Source organism: Notolepis coatsorum (assembly GCF_963971535.1).
Source record: "Notolepis coatsorum genome assembly, chromosome: 19".
NCBI classification, from domain to species: domain Eukaryota; kingdom Metazoa; phylum Chordata; class Actinopteri; order Aulopiformes; family Paralepididae; genus Notolepis; species Notolepis coatsorum.
In genome coordinates, this window is record NC_140183.1 from 87,955,931 (window position 1) to 87,981,720 (window position 25,790).

The 25,790-nt window shown below is 42.1% G+C and overlaps 1 protein-coding gene across 2 annotated transcripts in view; it reads left to right on the forward strand.

Annotated features, from left to right (window-relative positions):
- The first annotated feature begins 4,154 nt into the window (after positions 1-4,154).
- LOC311246736 (tumor necrosis factor receptor superfamily member 5) overlaps positions 4,155-25,790 on the forward strand; it is a 30,915-nt gene continuing 9,279 nt past the window's right edge. The window contains exons 1-8 of one of the 2 annotated variants that reach the window (XM_084336960.1): positions 4,155-4,326; positions 4,448-4,551; positions 6,490-6,615; positions 7,869-8,012; positions 8,405-8,498; positions 9,245-9,315; positions 9,917-10,033; positions 12,834-12,983. In XM_084336960.1, coding sequence (XP_084193086.1) covers positions 4,476-4,551; positions 6,490-6,615; positions 7,869-8,012; positions 8,405-8,498; positions 9,245-9,315; positions 9,917-10,033; positions 12,834-12,983 — 778 coding nt within the window. In that variant the 5' untranslated portion in view covers positions 4,155-4,326; positions 4,448-4,475. The remainder of the gene's footprint in view (positions 4,327-4,447; positions 4,552-6,489; positions 6,616-7,868; positions 8,013-8,404; positions 8,499-9,244; positions 9,316-9,916; positions 10,034-12,833; positions 12,984-25,790) is intronic. The other variant, XM_084336961.1, reaches the window with a different exon arrangement.

Below are 25,790 nucleotides of genomic sequence, written 5' to 3' on the forward strand. Positions count from 1 at the left end.
AAAGATAGATTCCTTTGTTCTTGTTAAAAACAACAAATAAGGCTAAATACAGTAACTAAATACCTATAGAAATTAGGAAAAGACTTAAATTCACTGTTTAAGTCCTGTCATAACTAATCTCTAATCTTTTAGTTAGTCAAATCAAATGCTGTATACTTTAACGCTAAAAACTCCAGAAACAGTATTTTGTCCTTAAAAATAGAGGGACTGCCTCTTTAAGAAACAAGATGGCCGCTGACTCTAAATCCAAAATGGCCGCTATGAGCCTTAGCCAATCAGGACGTAGAGCTCCGCCCCCTGACGAATCAGGTCGTCGTTCTCTCAGGGGCGGGATTTAACCTTTAAAAACCGGCTGCACAAGGGCAGAGGAGAAAAAGCGTCTGAAAACATTGTATGCACAGAAAAACGGAGGAAGGACCTGCCTGAAGCTGAGGACGAGACCAAGAATTCCTTTGTCTCCTGGCAACAAGAAACCAACAACCAACGAGACGCAACAACCTACAACTCCTAACTACTTTTTAGACTGGACACAAGTGAATCGTGGCATAGTACTTTTCAACTTGTGTTCAGATCACTTCATTTATATGAAACAGAATATTCTTGTACACTTCTAGTACTTTGAATAAAACAGATCTGGGAAATAACATCTCTCATTGATTCTTTTTCCTCCGCCGTGCAACAACAGTGTTTTTGGGTAACAGACTTAGGGCTATAGAACACAACGCAGCAAAAGTAGATTATATGATCAGGAAGCCCTGGTCGATCTTACGTTAAGGGCAAGTCTCCAAACGTGCTACTTGCCCTACAAAACAAATAGTAAATACATATAACTAATTATATCCTCTGTGACAAGGAGCGATAGATACTTCGACAAGACAGATTAAGCTACTTACAAACAAAGTTCAGTGAACGGCTAACAAGCAAACGAACACAAGACAGGAACCAGGAACAAGGTGTAATGACGCGACAGGGAAGACAGGAACTCACAGGCATATATAATACAGACACTGATTGACACAGGAGGGTAATTAGGTGATTAGACTCAGCTGGGGAAACAGAGTGACACAGAACATTACCAGGTTGAAATATAAATACACACAAACACAACACTAACCAGATCACAAAACCAACACAGATAGGGAAGACAATACATTAGACCAGGGAGTGTAACATCACAGACCAGACAGACATCAAATGTACAGACAACAGATTGATAAGAATCACATGAACCACATTAATAAATAAAGACAAGAGCTGCACCACCTGAATTAGTCCACAGGATGGCGCAGCAACCTGGGGAGCGTTACAGGGTTTCTAGATGGCCTCGTCACTGATTAGATTAGATTCAAATGTAATGTTATTATACAGCACAAATACAGTACAACAAAAAGAGGTTTGGCATCCAACCAGAGTGCAAATGTAACAGTAAAGTGCAATATGAATATACAATGTACAGTTGATTAAACTGGGCATACAATTTATAACTTAGTACTACTGGGTGTAGTGCTAATCAGATGTATGTACAGAGTTGTAATATTAATATCTACAGTGATACAGTATGGTAATAGTCATACTGGCCAACAGCGTAACTAGTAAGAGTATAGGCAAGGTATATGTACAGATATATAGTATCTACAGATATGTAAAAGGATTATGTGCAGGTATGTACAGACAGATGGATAGATATATATATATGGTAAGAATAAATATATATATAAATATATATATATATATATATGTATATAGTAGTGGGACTCGATACACATTTTTAATCGAATTAATTCGAGACTTTATAGTTAATTAATCGAAATTAATCACATTTTAATCGCATATCAATATTTGATGCGAAAAGCAATTTTTTTTAATTCAAATAGATTTTGGTATACGAGTGAATCAATGAATATACATTATACATACGTTTAAGCAGCAAAATCCTTTATTAGCACAGACAAACAGATCAATGCAATTATTAACAAAGTGCAGCAATTTTAGGAATAATATATATATAGCGCAAAGGACCTTTTGTAAACTCAAGAACTTTCGAGGTAAAAGTAAAACGCAGTACTTTCAAGTACATTCCAGAACAGTTGACCATTGAAAAAAAAAAAACTCTTGATTGATCTCAATTTCTCTTATTTTTCAGTATTCTGTATGAACAAACCAGACTAAGAAAAAAAGTAATTTTTCGATTTATTATACTTTATACTTATAGCACATGCATGAGTCTGGTCTCCTTTGAAAGGTATAACATTCTTACACAATAAAGAAAAATCATTATGCGATTAAATGCATAAATTATTTTAACTTTTAATTCTTTCTGTAGTTAATTAATCGCAATTAATGCGATAAAGTCTCAGCCCTAATATATACGGTATATACAGGGTGTACTTATACAGAGTTATTTGCATTATGCAAGTGTATAAGTAGGTATATAGAAGGATTATATGCAGGTATTCAGACAGATATGTATATATATATAGGCTGTCAAAGTTAACGCGGTATTAACGCGTTATCGCCCGATTCTATTAATGCCACTATTTTTTTAACTCACGATTAACAAAAAAATAAATTAAAAAAAAATCTGTTTAACTATTTAAAAAAAAAATTACTAGACTTCACTCAGGTGTATTATTGATGCTCTCATTGATACTATGTTTGTTTCTGAAGTGTGTGTGTGTGTGTGTGTGTGTGTGTGTGTGTGTGTGTGTGTGTGCAGGGGTGTAGCTCCAGATTCTGGGCCCCCTGAAAGAATGTATTTGTAGGCCCCCAGTGAATGCGAGCGCGCGTAAGCGCGCAAGCGGAATTTTTTTGTGCCATTTTTTTATTGATAATATGGTTTTTACCTATACATTCGGATCAGCAGTTCAGCACCTGCACTGTTGGTGGGTGAGCCTAGTAAAGGATGTCGCATTGCGTTCATCTTCAATGAATGGACCAATGCAATAGTCTACCAAAGCCCCCCCTCTCTCTCTATATATCTCACACACACACACACACACACACACACACACACACACACACACACACACACACACACACACACACACACACACACACACACACACACACACACACACACACACTTCAGAAACAAACATAGTATCAATGAGAGCATCAATAATACACCTGAGTGATGTCTAGTAAAAAAAAAAAAAAAAAAAAAAAACTTTTTTTTGGGCCCCCCCCCCCCAGTGCTGGGCCCTTGGAATCATCCTAAGCTACCCCCCCCCCCCAGCTACGCCCCTGTGTGTGTGTGTGTGTGTGTGTGTGTGTGTGTGTGTGTGTGTGTGTGTGTGTGTGTGTGTGTGTGTGTGTGTGTGTGAGATATAGAGAGAGAGGGGGGTGAGAGAGAGATGAGGAAGGGGCAAGAGAGAAAGAGAGCTGGGAGAGTGTGTGTGTGTGAGAGAGAGGGGGGTGTGTGATTAATCAGCCCTTGTGTGGGTGAATGTAACAAGTTCCTAACGTTTTCTTTCCCCTATTATTTCATGCACACTTTATTCATTGTTTTAAATTATAATCTTTTTGTGCATCACTCTGTTTTGAATTTGATGCAAATTTGCAATGCATGAGGGTCATCCTTTTGTGTTAAATGGCTGCATAAAGCAAGCATTTGTTGACTCGCATGTTGATAAGAGTATTAAAACTTGGAACTTGAAAAATATCTGTTTAAGGTAGGAAAAAAATGCGATTGATTTGTGATTAATCGTGAGTTAACTATGGACAATCATGCGATTAATCGAGTTAAATATTTTAATCGATTGACAGCACTAATATATATATATATAATATATATTTATATATATATATATACACAGTACCAGTCAAAAGTCTGGACACACCTTCAGTTCAATGCGGTCACCATGGCGTCTAAATCTTTCATCACTTTCAGCTCGACCACCGGTGTCATCCCCAAGGGGACGCAGGTTCGGTGAAGACAAGAGGGGGCAAGAGAGTGAGAGGAAGGGGTGGAGTGGAGAGAGGAAATGCTTCATTGTGTTCATTTGTTTTTCTGTTCCATTACTAACAGGGGAGGCCAAAAGTGAGCAACCTTTGGCCTTCGCAGTTACAGTAACTGATGCAAGGTCCACAACAGAACAAAAAAACTCACTCTGAGAGAGGAAGAGAACTGGGTGGAAGAGCGAGAGGGAGAGAGGGGAGGGGGGAGCAAATCTGTAGTCACACATTAGCAGGGGAACGATGGGGCAAAGAAGAGATCAGAATGCAAACAGAGAATTATTCTGAGAGTTGTGAGAAGACAAAAACAGAAGAAATTAGAGGAGAACAGACACTAAAAGTGATGGACATTGATGGTTTAAAAGTGTAAAGGTGAGTACAACAGTTAGTCATAGGCTGACTGTATGACTTGTGGGACGGGTTATATAGGCCAGAACAAAAGGAGGAAGAGACACAGCCTACAAAGTCTAAGACTTTAAAATGTTTCACACAGGAAGAAGAGAGTATCAAGTGGGCTAGAGATGGTTGAGTTGGATTGCGGACCTGATAGATACCCTTCTAAAGATCGGAAGACGTGCTGTGGTCGCTGTCAAGCAGGTTGGTCTGACGTTACTGTGTATACTGTACTTTTTCTGTGTGAATGTGTAAATGTTTTTATAAAAAAAATTAAACAAGATGTATAGACCAGTCTACCAAGACAGATTCCTGGTATGTGTAATGTACTTGGTGAGTACAATCTGGGATTTTCTTATATCCACATGCACTGTTTGATTTGTATATAGAAAAGTTGCCTTTTGGAACTTTCTTGAAACCATTGTAAATCAGAATATAGGTAGGGGAGAACGAGGGACGTTGTCACACGGGTAGGTTGTCACATTCATTATATTTCACTAGGGTCCTGTCTCCCATACTTTGGTATTTAAATGTCCAGAATTAGGGTCAGAGTTCACCTACATTGTCATCTTTGGAGTGAAACAGCTGAATTTGAGTTGAGAGTGAGAGGACTTTTTGTGTTTTTCATGTCCATTTGTAAATATTCCGCTCCTCAGTATTTTTCTTCTAGGCTTTTACACAATTGGTTTATAATGAAACAATTATTACCCTTAAAAAGTGTGAAGGGATAGCTATAGTTTAGATTGTTGTTAGCTAGCTAACTAGTTGTTAGATGGCTGTTAGCCTTGATGCTATCAAGACATTCCAGTTGGGGTTGGTTGTCACATGTTGTGTAGGCTATTATTGTTAGGCCGATTTATTGTGTTCTTATTTTGTTATATAGGATGGCCTAAAGATGTGTTTTCTGTTTATGTTCATGTTAAGATGCATTAAGTTATGTATTTGTCAACTTGTCAATGCAATTAAACTTTCAAATTTAGTTCTGCCTTCTTGTCTTCTTTTTAAGATTAAAACACATGGTGTGACAACCAACCCCATAGTCTGTGACAACCATCCCCATGATGGGGTTGGTTGTCACAATGTGTCAGAGTGTCTTTGATAGGTGATTAACTCTTTGTTACAATACGTTGGAAAATGAGAGGGATACACATTTCAAGCCAACATCTTAAGCTTCAATTTAATGTAGGAATGACTATTGAAAGATGTTTTGATGATGAGCAATTCACACTAGAGTAAAAAGTGTGACAACGTCCCCCGTTCTCCCCTATATTTGACTTGTATTGAGTACTTGGGAATGTATCAAGTAGTAAATTAAAAACATATCCCCCTTCCTATTTATTTTGTATTTATTGTAGGTGTTAAAGTTAGAGGTTATATATGATTGCTAGTAACTGAGTAACTGCCTAACTATGCATAACTGTTTCCACTGGAGGGCGCTATAGGCGGAGCTGTTAATGTTACCGCCAGGTAGAGGGTATATAAGCTGATGCCGACTCCCCCTCTGTCTCTTCCCACCTACCTCTCACGGAGAGGAGATCTCATGTGCTGCTGTTGTGAAATGTAAATAATAAATCGCGCAGATTAAAGGCTAAAGGTAGAAACCATGCCTCATGAACATATTATTGTCGCCCCATAGCCAGTTCTGTCAACAGTAGGGCTACCCATGTATTCACTCTTGGAGGTAGCACTTCAGATACACAAATTACTGTCTAATTACTATGTAATAACTTCATTATCTGGAAATTAAAAGTAATTATTTGTAATTATGGATGAGTGCTTTCTCACTCAATCATCCATAACTACAAATAATTAGGCCTACTTGTCATTACCAGGGCCCATATTTATCAAACATCTAAGAATAAGAGTACTGACCTAGGATCAAATGGCTCAGGTCAGGTCGCATAACATACACCTAACTATGGCTGGTCTCAGATCTATTTATCAGAGATGCTTGATAAATACAGGCCCAGATCTTTACAAGACCTCGTTGTTTCTATGTTATTATACAGTAATTACTTTGTAATTTGTTTACATTATGGATGGGCCCTTAAGATTATTCTCAACTTAATTGATCTAACTACTTATCTCTCTCTCTCTCTCTCTCTCTCTCTCTCTCTCTCTCTCTCTCTCTCTCTATGCCAGGAAAGTATGTCAGCAGTCAATGTAATGCCACTACAGAAACCAAGTGTGTCGTCTGTCAGCATGACTCTTATATTGACACGGAAAACCACATGGGCCGCTGTATCCCCTGTAGGGACTGTTCTTCCGGTACGTCACAAACTCCCCTTCCTGCATATACACAAGACACACACACACACACACACACACACACACACACACACACACACACACACACACACACACACACACACACACACCGTCTGAAACAATGGTATCTTTTAAATCACCACTCAAGACTTATTTTTATAAAATGGCTTTTTATGTATATCTGATCTAGAATAGATTTGGTAACATAATGCTTGTTGCTAGATCTAAATATGGGTGAGATCTTTGATCCTGGTGTAAGATCCTGATCAAACTGGCCAGTATCACGTCTTCATCTGTTTTGGCTCTCCATCCAATTCCTCTGCGTTGTGTCATTTTAATGGTCCTGACGTCTCTCCGACACTGGCTGATAAGATCCTTATCTCCCCCGTTAGTGCAATCCATAAACCATAATACTCCTCCACCTCCGTAAGAATCCGACACTTTGACAACGTGAAATACCTTACAAGGAAAAGCGTGGTTTTATTTGATAAACAGAAACCTCAGCTCAGATGTTAATAGATTGTATTGTCCTTGAAGAGTCTATTTCTAATGATCTTTCGGTGTGTTCGTCTATCGTCCTTTTGTTATTCAGTCCAATAGTGTCAGGCCTGTTCGTTAGCCGAGACCATCCTTGTGGTAGCCGAAGCTAATGCTGATGTGGCATTCTTCCTCCCCCCCCCCCCCCCCCCCCCTCTCAATGAGAGAAGAGAGTGTCTTCTGTGATCTCAGTCCTACTCGCTCTTGGTCAGATTCTAGTCTGAGTCAGATTCTAGTCTGCCTTACACCCGGAAACACCGTTCGACTTATAGATCCTCGCCGTAGCAACGATAGCCCACCCCTTTCTGGTTGTCATGTGCCGCGTTGTCATGACAACTGCGTTAATAACCTTTCACACCATTAAACGTTTCATTAAGATGAACCTCTCTCCCTCCTGCTCTGGGCCTACAGTACACTCTAATCTCAGATGTTCTTACAAGGAATGTCAACAAACACCCTCGCTGGCAGTGTATTCAATCCACTGGTCACCGTTCTATCACCGTCTTCCATGCACATTTCTAGACACTCGTTTTAGCTGTGATCATCTCCCCCCAATCTATACATCACATACATTGAAAAAGCACCCCAAATCCTTCACTGGCCTCTGATTTGATGATCAATTCAAGATGATTTTGCAGCCTTGTTTCCTCCAGCTATAGGCTTTTCTTTCTCTCTCTCTCTCTCTCTCTCTCTCTCTCTCTCTCTCTCTCTCACAGACAACCAGACAACTGCGAAAAAGTGTGAGGCTCATAAAAACAGACAGTGTAAGTGTATGGCTGGATTCTACTGTATGGAGGGTGGCTGTGTCAAGTGTCAAGCTGTGACCCATTGCCCCGTAGGCAAAGGGGTCAAGGTTCAAGGTAAGCTCTGCAGACTGAAAACACACAAATTTAATTGTGTGTAAAAATGTATAAATAATAATAATAATAATAATAATAATAATAATAATAATAATAATAATAATAATAATAATAATAATAATAATAATAATAATAATAATAATAATAATAATAATAATAATAATAATAATAATAATAATAATAATAATAATAATAATAAAGAAAGCATGTGATGTGAAGCACTTGAGTTTGAACAAGTGAACAATACCGCTTATTGTTGAGTGCAGGAGGTGTATCCCTCATGCTGGCGTACACAATTCGGAGACCCTTTGAATAAAAGCATCAGCTAAAGGACTGAATGTAAATGTCATGTAAATGTTAATGAGATGAGCACGACCTATTCCTGTTTCCAGCCACTGATGGGACTGATGCCATCTGTGTCCCATGTCCTCCTGGGACCTACAGCAACGTCTCAGATTACCATTCACCCTGTCAGAAATACACCAGGTCAGTTCAGATATTATTCTCATCATCATCATCATCATCATCATCATCATCATCATCATCATCATCATCATCATCATCATCATTATTATCATCATCCTTATTATCATTATTATTATTATTATTATTATTATTATTATTATCAAACCAAGGAATACATGTATTGTTGTTATTACCATATACATTGTGAAGTAATCACGTTAAAAAAACATTCTGCATCCACTGAAACAGAACTGGTATGTGTGCAGTATGGACAGCGTTTGTTTGCTTCATCTCTACATCCAGCTGTAACATCTCTGCATCACACCTGTAGTGTATATATCATACCCCCCTGTGTAGCTACAAATACAGTCATGCCCCGTCTAGTTTCACACCTCTCTCTATCTTCACCCCCAAGAAGGTGTTAGCCTTACTAACCTGTTATAATATACTGTATCAATCACTCTCATCAAAGCTAGTGACCTTTTTGTGTCTCACCTCTTTTCCATTCAAAGACCATTGTGATTATCCATATTATTTCACTGAAATACAATAAATGAGACACACCTTAATGTCAGCATCGCGATCCGAGCAAATCTGTCACTACTGTACCTCTCCTTCCCCTTTCCTTGATTATTTCACTTTCCTTTTCTCTCTCTCTCTCTCTCTCTCTCTCTCTCTCTCTCTCTCTCTCTCTCTCTGTATACAGACAAATATATTTTTGTCTGTATACATGATATATATATCTTCCCTCTGTATGTGTATCCCAGCTGCGATGACCTGGGCAGGATGCTGAAGACAGCTGGAAGCCCAGAGGCTGATGCAGTGTGTGGGGACATCAGTAGGTCTCACGTTACCATTCTATAGGCTGTGGCTTGAAGTGTGTGATGCATCTCATGAATGCAGGTGGTGTGCGTATTCTTTTTCGATTAATTTGTCTTAATTTCCTTCCGCTGACGTTTACAGCGGGGAATTCCCATCATATCCCCGAGCAATAATAATTTTGTCTGTGTGTTAATATTCTGCTGTGCTTTGTCATAAAACTATGATAACCTTGTTTAATTTTGAAAGACTGGATGATAATTCACGAATACATGCGAGGAATTCATTAGAATAAAGATTGAAAAAGTGATTTAGTTTATATTGCAACCTCGTCATCCAAGTTAGTAGCTACTCTCTCGGCTTCTGCTCTACATAAGCTGGGTCCTTCCTGGCTTGTATTCTCATTGCTGCCCAGGGTTATTTTCAGGTCAATTTATGTCTCATCAGAGCAAAGACATGCAGTAGCTGAGCGAGATCAAATGATCAACTGACCCCCAAAAAACACATTCTATCCTCCAATAACCAAACAATGACAATTATGTAAAATATAAATGTCCCACTTTATACGTTTTCAATCCATTCCCTCATTAACACCACCTCTCTCTTTCTCTCTCTCTCAGAGTGTTCCTCGTGGGTATTACCCGCAGGCTTGTGGACAGGACTAGTGTTGACCTCCCTCCTCATTGTCCTGCTTGGCATCCTGTATTGGAAGGTGAAGAGGAAGTCGTATAGACCAGGTGTGTGTACCGTGTTTTACCAGGGTAGTGTAGATTAGTAATATGATGTTCACGAACTATCCGATTCTTTTGAACGGCTCTATGGTACGAACGAAGGGAACAGAGTCATACTTGGTGGGAGTCTTTTTTTTTTTATTATTATTATTACAAAAACCGCAACATTGTTCATGTTGGATCATACATACATTTTTACTATTTGAGGCTTTGTTTCCAGGGGCTTTGATTATCTAAGATTGAATCTTATCCAAATATTATCATCATGGTCTATCATCATTATCTATAGTGATCAAAGAGTTTGAGTGCTTTGCTTACGTATTTAGTGCACAGGGCCTGTCATGGAGCAATGCATATTTTGCAGGTTTCTAAGCAGTCCTAAACACTGATGGTATTGGCTACACATATTGTAAGGCACAGATGTAAGAAGCAATTTGGTTTGAAGTTGGAAATATAAGGTCACTGCTTATCTTTCTCAGAAACACACCTTCCCACACCTTCCCTCTTCAGTGAGTTGATCAAAGGCCTGGGAGGCGGAGTGAAACTCGTATGCATCGTTCCCTCATTTCTTCTAGAAATGATCATTATAGATTCTCATTAAGATGGACAGCACTTCTGTGAATCCTCCACATAGATCCTAGACTACTACTTGCTTCTAAGAATGTTGCTCTAACCTGTACTAAATGCAATGTAAATTGCTTTAAATACATGTTAACACTTTGAGCGCCAGCCGTGTTTTCCTTTTTACCGGCTGGAATGCCATCATCCACTCCAATGTAACGTTAATATCGCCTAATCTATGTTTTAAATTATGGCTATGTGTCTAATCTGCCCGTCGCTTATCAAAGAATAATTTTCCAGTCAACATTGTCAAGGCAGATTGTTTTTTTATCGCTTCATTTCCGTTTGATAGCATTTTGAAAATCACCCGTTTTCGCGGAAAAAACAACCCATGCCTATGATAATCGCCTTTTACTGGAATATTCCAGAACGTTGTCATTTGTCGGCCTATTTATGAATCGTTTTTTAAATAAACGCTAGATGATCGATAGTATATGTGTGCGCTGATAATCGCTGCTCTTATTTCCTCATGGCTTTTACAGTCAAAACAGCCATATCACATATCACATAAACGCTTATATATCCGTGAAAACGAGTCTGATTATCCTAACACTGATAACATAGATTCCTTACCTGAGGTCAGATGGTATCCAAATGGTTTATTCCAATTTCCGATCGCCATTCGAAAAAATCGATAATTGTATTGATCCATCGTGTGTACAGTATAACCCATATTCGCTGTGGCTCAGAGGCTCCAGAATGAACTCTGGTAGACCCCGGCTGCATCAGTGAGAAGTAAAATGTGGAGTCAGAAATCCGTTCTCCCATTCACTTTCATTGAGTCCATTCCAAAAGGGTGATTTACCATCTGGGAGACAATAGGGGGCGCTTTTTTCACATCTGAGCGCCGGCGGTCCCTGGATCTCCAACGGTAGGCTTGCGTGATGCAATATGATTTCAGATCGCTAATAAAAAAAAAGAAAAACGAGAATACTCGTGACGTGGCATTCAACGGTCGGGGGGTAAACCCGAGAAAAGCCGTGAGTGGCATACAAAGTGTTAAAGGTGCTAGATAAAAATTTTATGTAGAGTAATCATTTATTAAAAATTAATACATCCACAGGGCTTTTACAAATGTGTGGAATAAAAGTATTGCTTTACCCCCCCAATAAAATGTTGATTAATGAATTTATCATTTAAATAATGTTTGCAGGTCCAAAATGAATGTTGTTGTTTACTTCTCATTTCCCCACGTGGAATGCACCGGATTGGATAAATGACATGCTGGTGCTCTAGTGTTACAGTACATCTAGTCTGTTGTCTATAGCTCATTTAAATATGGTACTATAAAAATAATAACTACAATTGTAAAATGGAAAATCCACATCAACAAAATCTACTCCATTATTTGGGATCAGAAATCTACATTTTGAGTTTTTACACAAAAAACACCCACATTTCCATTGAAGTTAAAAAGAGAAATCACAGGCAACTCAGCATGGGACTGTACTCTCGTCTGACACAACACCAGTCACCGAACTAGCTGAGCAGACTGCGAGGGGAAACCACATCCTTTACTGATAGCACAGCCCCATACAGTTATTCTGTACCATGTGACACACGTCAACAAGGAGCCCGCTCATTCTGAGAAATACCACAAATAAAGTACACTTGCGTCACTGAGACCATTGGGGGATACCTGTTTGTTGTCATACAGTGCAGTAAAACAGCGCTGTATCACTGGAATTTACATGTGACATAGAACTGACTAAGAGGAGGTCAATGAACCCTGTTCAGAGAATAAAAACTTGGTTCCGCTGATCTGACTTGAAGATTGCTGACATACTATAATCATCAGTAATCTCTATTGCAAATTGATATTACACAGTAGTGATTCTACCCATACCCAGTTCATGAATGCTTTTACATTTGCTGTTCTAAACACTGGTGTCTGGGACATTCCCAGAAAAATCATCCAGCACACAGGAAGTGATATGTTTTACGTCACTTACGTAATTTAACAGTTTAGTCTCTCTACACCATGGTCCTAATTCCATCAGGCTGGTCAATGAGGACCTCGTCGACTCAACCAGTTAATTATGTGCTTATTACATGCAATTGTGTGTGGTTGAGGAGTCTGCCTGGTTCCGAATGTTGGCGCATCTTTAAACAAGCTTTTTCTTATTTTTTTTATCAAATATGCCCATAAATCCTGAAGAAAATGTCCACTTCTGTGTCTCGACAGCCATCCCTAGTGATCCTGATGTTACAGTGGTGCCTGTGGCCCCAACCCAGTTCTGCCCCGTGCAGCCGCACCTCCCTTCCAGAGAGTGGGACGGCCACTGCCAAGAGAGCACAGAGGAGAGAGACTGCAAGGCTCCCCTCTATGGCCCAGGTGACGGTTACTAAATAGTAGGGCTGACCTCGACTAGTCGAATAGTCGACTAATCAATCGAAAGGAGCCATAGTCGACTGCCAACCTATTAGTCCAATGAAATACATTTTTTATAAAAGTATAATATTAAAAAAGAATTATATCATTCTTTCCAAAAGCAAAGAGGCCTAGAAGCGTGGATAGCGCGCATACCAGCGAGCATAGCTGTCAACACTCCCGTTTTTCCCGGGATTGTACTGTTTTTCAACCTTCTTCACGCCCTGTTCACGGTTCACGGAATTGGCAAGTTTTTTTTTTTTTTTATATATAATTTTTTTTTTTAACTCATAAAATATATTGGGTCGCACCTAAATCGACAGGGTCGGTCGGCAACCGGAAACAAACCATTATTTTTTTTAGGCCTAAGTGGTTGCCTAGTGGAGATTTAGGATTCACTGACTGTACACTGTAAGAAAAAAAGCTGCAAGAAAACTAAATGTCTGGCCACCTGCATTTCACTATGTATGACAAATAAACCTCTTGATTATTCTTGAGTTGTAGTATTAATATGTAGCCTACAGTGATGAAGGTATAAAGACACTATGGTAATACATTGATTGATTGCTAACTTTAACAGATTGCAGAATGGGTACAATACAGTATGGCGAAATACACAATTGTTAAGGGGATGCAGACCAGAGAAGGACTTCTTCCCCCATTTTCAATTCATCATAACATTTATGTATGAATTGTAAGATTTCAATAAATATGAACATGTTAATGCTACTACTACATAAACTGAATTTATACTGAATTTGTCTTACACTTAATGCAGGGATGTTTACATTTACATTTACATTTAGTCATTTAGCTGACGCTTTTATCCAAAGCGACTTACAAGTTCTGTGCGACAAGACAGCAAGAAGCGTATAACTCTATCAGCTGAGTAACAATGTTCATCAAAGTGTTGCGTGTTACAGTGTAGGTTAGTTTATTAGGACAAGTGCATGACATTAAGGTTAGTCGGGGTTAGATTTTTTTTTTTTTTTTTTTTTTATCATTTCAGATAATGGTTGAAGAAGTGAGTCTTTAGTCGACGGCGAAAGATTGGACGGGATTCGGCTGTCCTAACTGGGATGGGTAGTTCATTCCACCATTGTGGGGCAAGGACTGAGAATAGGCGGCTTCTCTTTGATGACCCTCCGGGAGCTTGGATAGGAGTAGATCTGAGGCGGCCAGAAGACGCAGAGCGTAGGGGTCTTGAGGGTGTGTAGTTAGAGACCATTGACCGGAGGTAGGCGGGAGCGGTTCCCTTTGCCGCACGGTATGCTAGGTCGAGGGCCTTGAAGCGGATACGTGCAGCAATGGGGAGCCAGTGCAGGTCCCTAAGAAGTGGGGTGACATGGGCTGACTTCGGTAGGTTTGAGATCAGGCGGGCCGCTGCATTTTGAATGAGTTGAAGAGGCTTGGTGGCAGTGCCCGGGAGGCCAGCTAGCAGTGCGTTGCAGTAGTCGAGGCGGGAGATGACTGTTGATTGGACGAGGAGTTGGGTGGCTTCTTTTGTCAGGAAGGGGCGTATCCTTCTGACGTTGCTCAGGAGGAATCTGCAGGTTCTGGTTGTCGCTGCGATGTGAGCAGAGAAGTTCAACTGGTCGTCGAGGACAACACCAAGGTTCTTGGCGGTCGGCGACGCGGTCACAGCTGCATTCTCGACTGTGATGGAGAGGTCGGTCAGGGGGGAGGATTTGGCCGGCAGGTGGAGCAATTCTGTTTTGCTTAGGTTCAGTTTGAGGTGGTTGGTCGTCATCCAGGCGGAGATGTCGGACAGACAGGCCGAGATCCGCTCAGAGACGTGGATATCTGAGGGAGGGAAGGAGAGGAAGAGTTGAGTATCATCGGCATAACAATGATATGAGAAGCCATGAGATGTGATAATGTTACCCAGTGATTTAGTGTAGAGGGAGAAGAGAAGGGGTCCTAGGACCGAGCCCTGGGGGACACCCGTCCGGAGGGGGCGGGTGGCCGACAGAGTCCCTCTCCATGACACTTGGTAGGAGCGGTCATTGAGGTATGATGTCAGCCATGTCAGCGCAGATCCAGCCACTCCCATTCCTGCGAGGGCCGCGAGGAGGATCTGATGGTTGACTGTGTCGAAGGCTGCAGATAGATCTAGGAGAATCAGCATTTCACAGCATTTCACTTTCAACCAGGTATCTGATTAATTTAATGTAGCAACTAGTTCACCCAGTCCTTGTTGGACTGATAAGTGGTTGCCTAGTGGAGATTTAGGATTCACTGACTGTACACTGTAAGAAGAAAAGCTGCAAGAAAACTAAATGTCTGGCATCTATGGTTTCCAAATACTGTCAAATTACAGTAAAATCAAATACATTTACAGATTACAACCTTTATTTAATGGTTAATATTTTGATAAAAGGTAATTTACTGTATTTTTATAGCATTTACACTTAAAGTAGGAAAACAAAAGTAATCTGTAAAATAATACAGTGAATTTCCTTAATACAGTTTTTTTTTTTTACTTTTTTTTTTTTTTTAGCGTTTATCACTTTTCTGGTCAAGCATGACCGACAGATACAGGGTGAAACGGGATATAGATCAGGGGAAGACATTCTGATAAATGACGGCGGGTCCGGGAATCGAACTCGGAGTCCACCAGATCCGTGACGCAGCACGGTTTTCCCCGACGCTGAAATAGCGCCGAGATATGCGGTGAGCTACTGGAGCCCCCCCCTTAATACAGGTTTTGACCAGCAGATGGCAGCGACGAGGCAGCTCCATTGGGAGGGGGCGGGGCCGGGTGGGAGGGGGCGGGTCAAGGGGGCGGGGCCGGGAGAAGGGGCGGGGCTCAAATGTGCACGTTTTTTCTCCTGCCAATGTTGACAGCTATGCCAGCGAGGCTAACCTAAGAAAACAGGCACAGAGGCACTGAAAGAGGATTTCACCCGTCTAATGCAGTGGTTCCCAAAGTCGGGGTCGCGACCCAAAGGTGGGCCGCGAGCAGCCACGGGTGGGCCGCGAGATGATTTAAAAAAAAAAATAAATAAAATAAATCAATTTAAAAAAAAATGTCAGGCCACTGAACTTAGAAGCAGGCCAGGACAGTGTTTCTAGTTGTATTCTAAAATTCTATTCTATTGTATTCTAAAATGTGACTATATGGTTTTATATTAACTTAATAAATAAACAAAAACGAAAAATCTACTTATTTCAACGAACATTTCAAACTAAATAACAGATTATGCACATAAAACGCTGAAAACAACCGAAGCAACAATAGTATTTTAATGAGGCTATTATTATTATCATTATTATTTTGCAACAAGTTAGCCCTCTCATAAATAGCACATATAAATGAATAACTAACTTGAACTAACTTAATAGGATTGAAGTGATATTTGGCTTAAAAAATCGGTCGCCTGGCAAAATAAAATAAAAAAAAGCCTGACGATGTGCATTGGGCCGCGGCTCTCTGACGCCTTATTTTCTGGGTCCTGGCCTGAAAAGTTTGGGAACCCCTGGTCTAATGAACACACTAGACAAATATCAAGATGTAGGGTCCGGTTCCGGGTTGAGGATGGAGTAGTCGCTCATTGCCACGATGTGACTCCCGTATTTTTATATTTAGTCCTAAAAGCCTCTTTTTATATTTTCAACTCGGTTAAACCTTTTTGTATATACCCCCTTTATGTTTCTACCTATTTATTTTGGCTGCAAGAACCATAATGGCGACGAGACAACTCAGAAATGAATCCAAGAAGGACAACGCTCCCGCTGATATAACCGCCATTGCTGGGCTAATTGAAGAGCCGCCGGTCTAACATTCGCATATTAGGATTGGATGAGTCCGTTCATAGCGACCGGCCCAGCGACTTTTTTGTGGAGGTACTGGTTGAAATTTTGGGGAAGGAGGTCCTCTCTACGCCACCCGAACTGGACCGGTGTCACAGGGCCCTTACTGCCAAGCCAGCACCCGGTTCCAGGCCTAGAGAGGGTATTGCTCGCCTACATCACTATCGAATAAAAGAGAGGATTATCTGGGAGGCATGGAAGAGGAGGGGAACGCTGAAATACAGAGGGAAATCAGTCCTAATCTTTGAAGATTACTGTCCCGAAGTCGTGGAGCAGCGTTCCCGCTACAAAGACGTCATGGCCCCCCTCTACAAGCTAGGACTCAAGCCGTCTCTTCAGTTCCCTGCGACTTATCATCACAACCGAAGACGGCGCGAGAAAACATCTTTCATCACAACCGAAGACGGCGCGAGAAAACATCTTTCATCACAACCGAAGACGGCGCGAGAAAACATCTTTCATCACAACCGAAGACGGCGCGAGAAAACATCTTTCATCACAACCGAAGACGGCGCGAGAAAACATCTTTCATCACAACCGAAGACGGCGCGAGAAAACATCTTTCATCACAACCGAAGACGGCGCGAGAAAACATCTTTCATCGCCTGAGGACGCCGTGGACTTCTTGAGAACCCGGCGTGAAGGGGCCTCGACACCGGCCTCACCAGTACCAAACGCGGTAGTAGCCTGATTTTGGGCCGTTAGCACTTCACTATGGCTAACGCGCCGAGCGTCATATCACTCTATATTTCTTCGTTCTTATAAATATGGTTGACTGTGTGACGTTAGGTGTCGCCTGGATGCTTTATTTAAATTGTTCTCTGCGTCTGACTTAAGGGGGGCTTGGCCTGGTCTGTTTTGTATAACTATTACATAATGCCACTTTATTTTATTTTTTCGTTTTTTACATCCACTATATGCCGGGGAGCTAAGCGCTAGCTTTGTTTAAATGACCTAGGACTTCTATGCGTGTCACTTACGCCTCGTCACGACTTGGCTTAATGCCTCCGTGATGCATTTTTTATTAATTAATTTTTTTAGTGTGTGTGTACATATTTTTTCGGACTGGGGTCTCATGGATCCATCAGCCACGCTCTTCCAGCTATGCTCTGCTAGCCACACACATGGCAAATGGTCGCGTTTGCGGCGTCATCATCTGCTGTTGACCTGCTAGGCCGCTAAAATGTCAGACGAACTTTTGCACAGCGCCCTCTCCTGACACGGCAGTCTAATTGCGCTATGACAAGGCAGCAAGCTACTATCTCTGTGTGAACCATAGGAAACAACGGACCTGTTAGCAGAGTATCTGTTACAGTTAGGGATTGTGTTGGCAGAGGACCCAAACGCAAACAGAGACGAGGGAGAGGTAGATGTAGATTGTCAAATATGAGCACTGCTCCTTTAATTCGAGACAATTGGAGCCAGGGGTGAAGTGTAACAAAAATAGCTTTACTTCAAAAAGGAGCAGTAGCAACAAACAAAGGATACTCCAAAGGACAAGAACAAAACTCAGCAAGGCTGGCAATGCAAAACCTAACTACAAAATAAACACTAACCAAAACCCGAACTGTATATGCAAAACGAGGAAAGTAACAAAACAAACACTAACACTGGGAACACTTACTATGAGGCAAAAACTGGATCACGGGAGACAGGGTGAGACAGAGAGCAAGGCAACATCAAACAGCAAACAGGAATCTCAAACAATGAACCGACCCTGGAGGGTAGGGAACACACACACCAGATATAGTGGGAACAATTAACACGAGAGACAGCAGGGCAATTAGCAAAACGAGAAACACATGGGGACAGAAAACAGACTGAACACACAAGGCTAAAACACATTGGAGACAACACTAAAGCCAAGAATAAACATCTAACAAAAGCACGGGAGCACACAGGGTAACAGACACAGCGGAAGGGTTAACACTAAGGGGAGAAATACATGAATACAGATAACCTGATGAAGTGCAAATCAAGGAGGAGTAGTGACAACAAAGATCCAGCAGGGGCTGGTACAGAATGAGGGGCTGGAAAAAGTCTGTGCAAAGGTGGGGGCTGTTGAGGAGTAGTGGAAAGTATGTGCAAGGGTGGGGGCTGTTGAGGAGGATGGAAAGGGGTCCAGGGACAGGCGGACCCTCACAGTATCGCCCTCTTCCGGCCTGGTGGACGTACTGCACACGTTTATCATGCAGTACACAGGTTATATACCCACCCCCCTTTTTCTCATGCTATGGTTCCTGTTCTAGGTTTCGTGTGTAAACCTAGCCATGTTCTTATAAGGTTTAATGTGAACTTTTCCATTTACTCTACGTTTTGAGGCTTTTTTCTTTTTTTATGTTTGGGAGTGTGGCAAGCAGCCACTGAGAGAGTAATCTACTTATGGTAGGTTTGAGGGTTTTAGGCCCTATGGTGAGTCCCTGTGTTGTTGGGGAAAGGCCCACCGGTCCCGCACCTTTATATGTTTTTTATGTATGTTTTATGTATGGCTCAGGACACATGTCTACTACTGAAAATATTTATTTTATGTATGGCTCTAGGTACATATGCTTAGTGGTTAAAATAGGTGAATTTGGTGTGCCCACAGGCCTTTTTAGGTCTGCCCTGTCTACACACCCCCTAATATTCTATGGCTATGGTCCTGGAATGTTCGAGGTCTTCAGAAACTAGCGAAAAGGAAGGCGATTCTGACCTTTTTAAAGAAGGAGAATGTTTCTATTGCTTTATTACAGGAAACCCATATGGGACCCAACGACGTCGCTAAACTCCAAAAGAGCTGCAAGAAAACTAAATGTCTGGCCACCTGCATTTCACTATGTATGACAAATAAACCTCTTGATTATTCTTGAGTTGTAGTATTAATATGTAGCCTACAGTGATGAAGGTATAAAGACACTATGGTAATACATTGATTGATTGCTAACTTTAACAGATTGCAGAATGGGTACAATACAGTATGGCGAAATACACAATTGTTAAGGGGATGCAGACCAGAGAAGGACTTCTTCCCCCATTTTCAATTCATCATAACATTTATGTATGAATTGTAAGATTTCAATAAATATGAACATGTTAATGCTACTACTACATAAACTGAATTTATACTGAATTTGTCTTACACTTAATGCAGGGATGTTTACATTTACATTTACATTTAGTCATTTAGCTGACGCTTTTATCCAAAGCGACTTACAAGTTCTGTGCGACAAGACAGCAAGAAGCGTATAACTCTATCAGCTGAGTAACAATGTTCATCAAAGTGTTGCGTGTTACAGTGTAGGTTAGTTTATTAGGACAAGTGCATGACATTAAGGTTAGTCGGGGTTAGATTTTTTTTTTTTTTTTTTATTTTTATCATTTCAGATAATGGTTGAAGAAGTGAGTCTTTAGTCGACGGCGAAAGATTGGACGGGATTCGGCTGTCCTAACTGGGATGGGTAGTTCATTCCACCATTGTGGGGCAAGGACTGAGAATAGGCGGCTTCTCTTTGATGACCCTCCGGGAGCTTGGATAGGAGTAGATCTGAGGCGGCCAGAAGACGCAGAGCGTAGGGGTCTTGAGGGTGTGTAGTTAGAGACCATTGACCGGAGGTAGGCGGGAGCGGTTCCCTTTGCCGCACGGTATGCTAGGTCGAGGGCCTTGAAGCGGATACGTGCAGCAATGGGGAGCCAGTGCAGGTCCCTAAGAAGTGGGGTGACATGGGCTGACTTCGGTAGGTTTGAGATCAGGCGGGCCGCTGCATTTTGAATGAGTTGAAGAGGCTTGGTGGCAGTGGCCGGGAGGCCAGCTAGCAGTGCGTTGCAGTAGTCGAGGCGGGAGATGACTGTTGATTGGACGAGGAGTTGGGTGGCTTCTTTTGTCAGGAAGGGGCGTATCCTTCTGACGTTGCTCAGGAGGAATCTGCAGGTTCTGGTTGTCGCTGCGATGTGAGCAGAGAAGTTCAACTGGTCCTCGAGGACAACACCAAGGTTCTTGGCGGTCGGCGACGCGGTCACAGCTGCATTCTCGACTGTGATGGAGAGGTCGGTCAGGGGGGAGGATTTGGCCGGCAGGTGGAGCAATTCTGTTTTGCTTAGGTTCAGTTTGAGGTGGTTGGTCGTCATCCAGGCGGAGATGTCGGACAGACAGGCCGAGATCCGCTCAGAGACGTGGATATCTGAGGGAGGGAAGGAGAGGAAGAGTTGAGTATCATCGGCATAACAATGATATGAGAAGCCATGAGATGTGATAATGTTACCCAGTGATTTAGTGTAGAGGGAGAAGAGAAGGGGTCCTAGGACCGAGCCCTGGGGGACACCCGTCCGGAGGGGGCGGGTGGCCGACAGAGTCCCTCTCCATGACACTTGGTAGGAGCGGTCATTGAGGTATGATGTCAGCCATGTCAGCGCAGATCCAGCCACTCCCATTCCTGCGAGGGCCGCGAGGAGGATCTGATGGTTGACTGTGTCGAAGGCTGCAGATAGATCTAGGAGAATCAGCATTTCACAGCATTTCACTTTCAACCAGGTATCTGATTAATTTAATGTAGCAACTAGTTCACCCAGTCCTTGTTGGACTGATAAGTGGTTGCCTAGTGGAGATTTAGGATTCACTGACTGTACACTGTAAGAAGAAAAGCTGCAAGAAAACTAAATGTCTGGCATCTATGGTTTCCAAATACTGTCAAATTACAGTAAAATCAAATACATTTACAGATTACAACCTTTATTTAATGGTTAATATTTTGATAAAAGGTAATTTACTGTATTTTTATAGCATTTACACTTAAAGTAGGAAAACAAAAGTAATCTGTAAAATAATACAGTGAATTTCCTTAATACAGTTTTTTTTTTTTACTTTTTTTTTTTTTTTAGCGTTTATCACTTTTCTGGTCAAGCATGACCGACAGATACAGGGTGAAACGGGATATAGATCAGGGGAAGACATTCTGATAAATGACGGCGGGTCCGGGAATCGAACTCGGAGTCCACCAGATCCGTGACGCAGCACGGTTTTCCCCGACGCTGAAATAGCGGCGAGATATGCGGTGAGCTACTGGAGCCCCCCCCTTAATACAGGTTTTGACCAGCAGATGGCAGCGACGAGGCAGCTCCATTGGGAGGGGGCGGGGCCGGGTGGGAGGGGGCGGGTCAAGGGGGCGGGGCCGGGAGAAGGGGCGGGGCTCAAATGTGCACGTTTTTTCTCCTGCCAATGTTGACAGCTATGCCAGCGAGGCTAACCTAAGAAAACAGGCACAGAGGCACTGAAAGAGGATTTCACCCGTCTAATGCAGTGGTTCCCAAAGTCGGGGTCGCGACCCAAAGGTGGGCCGCGAGCAGCCACGGGTGGGCCGCGAGATGATTTAAAAAAAAATAAAAATAAAATAAATCAATTTAAAAAAAATTGTCAGGCCACTGAACTTAGAAGCAGGCCAGGACAGTGTTTCTAGTTGTATTCTAAAATTCTATTCTATTGTATTCTAAAATGTGACTATATGGTTTTATATTAACTTAATAAATAAACAAAAACGAAAAATCTACTTATTTCAACGAACATTTCAAACTAAATAACAGATTATGCACATAAAACGCTGAAAACAACCGAAGCAACAATAGTATTTTAATGAGGCTATTATTATTATCATTATTATTTTGCAACAAGTTAGCCCTCTCATAAATAGCACATATAAATGAATAACTAACTTGAACTAACTTAATAGGATTGAAGTGATATTTGGCTTAAAAAATCGGTCGCCTGGCAAAATAAAATAAAAAAAAGCCTGACGATGTGCATTGGGCCGCGGCTCTCTGACGCCTTATTTTCTGGGTCCTGGCCTGAAAAGTTTGGGAACCCCTGGTCTAATGAACACACTAGACAAATATCAAGATGTAGGGTCCGGTTCCGGGTTGAGGATGGAGTAGTCGCTCATTGCCACGATGTGACTCCCGTATTTTTATATTTAGTCCTAAAAGCCTCTTTTTATATTTTCAACTCGGTTAAACCTTTTTGTATATACCCCCTTTATGTTTCTACCTATTTATTTTGGCTGCAAGAACCATAATGGCGACGAGACAACTCAGAAATGAATCCAAGAAGGACAACGCTCCCGCTGATATAACCGCCATTGCTGGGCTAATTGAAGAGCCGCCGGTCTAACATTCGCATATTAGGATTGGATGAGTCCGTTCATAGCGACCGGCCCAGCGACTTTTTTGCGGAGGTACTGGTTGAAATTTTGGGGAAGGAGGTCCTCTCTACGCCACCCGAACTGGACCGGTGTCACAGGGCCCTTACTGCCAAGCCAGCACCCGGTTCCAGGCCTAGAGAGGGTATTGCTCGCCTACATCACTATCGAATAAAAGAGAGGATTATCTGGGAGGCATGGAAGAGGAGGGGAACGCTGAAATACAGAGGGAAATCAGTCCTAATCTTTGAAGATTACTGTCCCGAAGTCGTGGAGCAGCGTTCCCGCTACAAAGACGTCATGGCCCCCCTCTACAAGCTAGGACTCAAGCCGTCTCTTCAGTTCCCTGCGACTTATCATCACAACCGAAGACGGCGCGAGAAAACATCTTTCATCACAACCGAAGACGGCGCGAGAAAACATCTTTCATCACAACCGAAGACGGCGCGAGAAAACATCTTTCATCACAACCGAAGACGGCGCGAGAAAACATCTTTCATCACAACCGAAGACGGCGCGAGAAAACATCTTTCATCACAACCGAAGACGGCGCGAGAAAACATCTTTCATCACAACCGAAGACGGCGCGAGAAAACATCTTTCATCACAACCGAAGACGGCGCGAGAAAACATCTTTCATCACAACCGAAGACGGCGCGAGAAAACATCTTTCATCGCCTGAGGACGCCGTGGACTTCTTGAGAACCCGGCGTGAAGGGGCCTCGACACCGGCCTCACCAGTACCAAACGCGGTAGTAGCCTGATTTTGGGCCGTTAGCACTTCACTATGGCTAACGCGCCGAGCGTCATATCACTCTATATTTCTTCGTTCTTATAAATATGGTTGACTGTGTGACGTTAGGTGTCGCCTGGATGCTTTATTTAAATTGTTCTCTGCGTCTGACTTAAGGGGGGCTTGGCCTGGTCTGTTTTGTATAACTATTACATAATGCCACTTTATTTTATTTTTTCGTTTTTTACATCCACTATATGCCGGGGAGCTAAGCGCTAGCTTTGTTTAAATGACCTAGGACTTCTATGCGTGTCACTTACGCCTCGTCACGACTTGGCTTAATGCCTCCGTGATGCATTTTTTATTAATTAATTTTTTTAGTGTGTGTGTACATATTTTTTCGGACTGGGGTCTCATGGATCCATCAGCCACGCTCTTCCAGCTATGCTCTGCTAGCCACACACATGGCAAATGGTCGCGTTTGCGGCGTCATCATCTGCTGTTGACCTGCTAGGCCGCTAAAATGTCAGACGAACTTTTGCACAGCGCCCTCTCCTGACACGGCAGTCTAATTGCGCTATGACAAGGCAGCAAGCTACTATCTCTGTGTGAACCATAGGAAACAACGGACCTGTTAGCAGAGTATCTGTTACAGTTAGGGATTGTGTTGGCAGAGGACCCAAACGCAAACAGAGACGAGGGAGAGGTAGATGTAGATTGTCAAATATGAGCACTGCTCCTTTAATTCGAGACAATTGGAGCCAGGGGTGAAGTGTAACAAAAATAGCTTTACTTCAAAAAGGAGCAGTAGCAACAAACAAAGGATACTCCAAAGGACAAGAACAAAACTCAGCAAGGCTGGCAATGCAAAACCTAACTACAAAATAAACACTAACCAAAACCCGAACTGTATATGCAAAACGAGGAAAGTAACAAAACAAACACTAACACTGGGAACACTTACTATGAGGCAAAAACTGGATCACGGGAGACAGGGTGAGACAGAGAGCAAGGCAACATCAAACAGCAAACAGGAATCTCAAACAATGAACCGACCCTGGAGGGTAGGGAACACACACACCAGATATAGTGGGAACAATTAACACGAGAGACAGCAGGGCAATTAGCAAAACGAGAAACACATGGGGACAGAAAACAGACTGAACACACAAGGCTAAAACACATTGGAGACAACACTAAAGCCAAGAATAAACATCTAACAAAAGCACGGGAGCACACAGGGTAACAGACACAGCGGAAGGGTTAACACTAAGGGGAGAAATACATGAATACAGATAACCTGATGAAGTGCAAATCAAGGAGGAGTAGTGACAACAAAGATCCAGCAGGGGCTGGTACAGAATGAGGGGCTGGAAAAAGTCTGTGCAAAGGTGGGGGCTGTTGAGGAGTAGTGGAAAGTATGTGCAAGGGTGGGGGCTGTTGAGGAGGATGGAAAGGGGTCCAGGGACAGGTGGACCCTCACAGTATCGCCCTCTTCCGGCCTGGTGGACGTACTGCACACGTTTATCATGCAGTACACAGGTTATATACCCACCCCCCTTTTTCTCATGCTATGGTTCCTGTTCTAGGTTTCGTGTGTAAACCTAGCCATGTTCTTATAAGGTTTAATGTGAACTTTTCCATTTACTCTACGTTTTGAGGCTTTTTTCTTTTTTTCTTTTTTTATGTTTGGGAGTGTGGCAAGCAGCCACTGAGAGAGTAATCTACTTATGGTAGGTTTGAGGGTTTTAGGCCCTATGGTGAGTCCCTGTGTTGTTGGGGAAAGGCCCACCGGTCCCGCACCTTTATATGTTTTTTATGTATGTTTTATGTATGGCTCAGGACACATGTCTACTACTGAAAATATTTATTTTATGTATGGCTCTAGGTACATATGCTTAGTGGTTAAAATAGGTGAATTTGGTGTGCCCACAGGCCTTTTTAGGTCTGCCCTGTCTACACACCCCCTAATATTCTATGGCTATGGTCCTGGAATGTTCGAGGTCTTCAGAAACTAGCGAAAAGGAAGGCGATTCTGACCTTTTTAAAGAAGGAGAATGT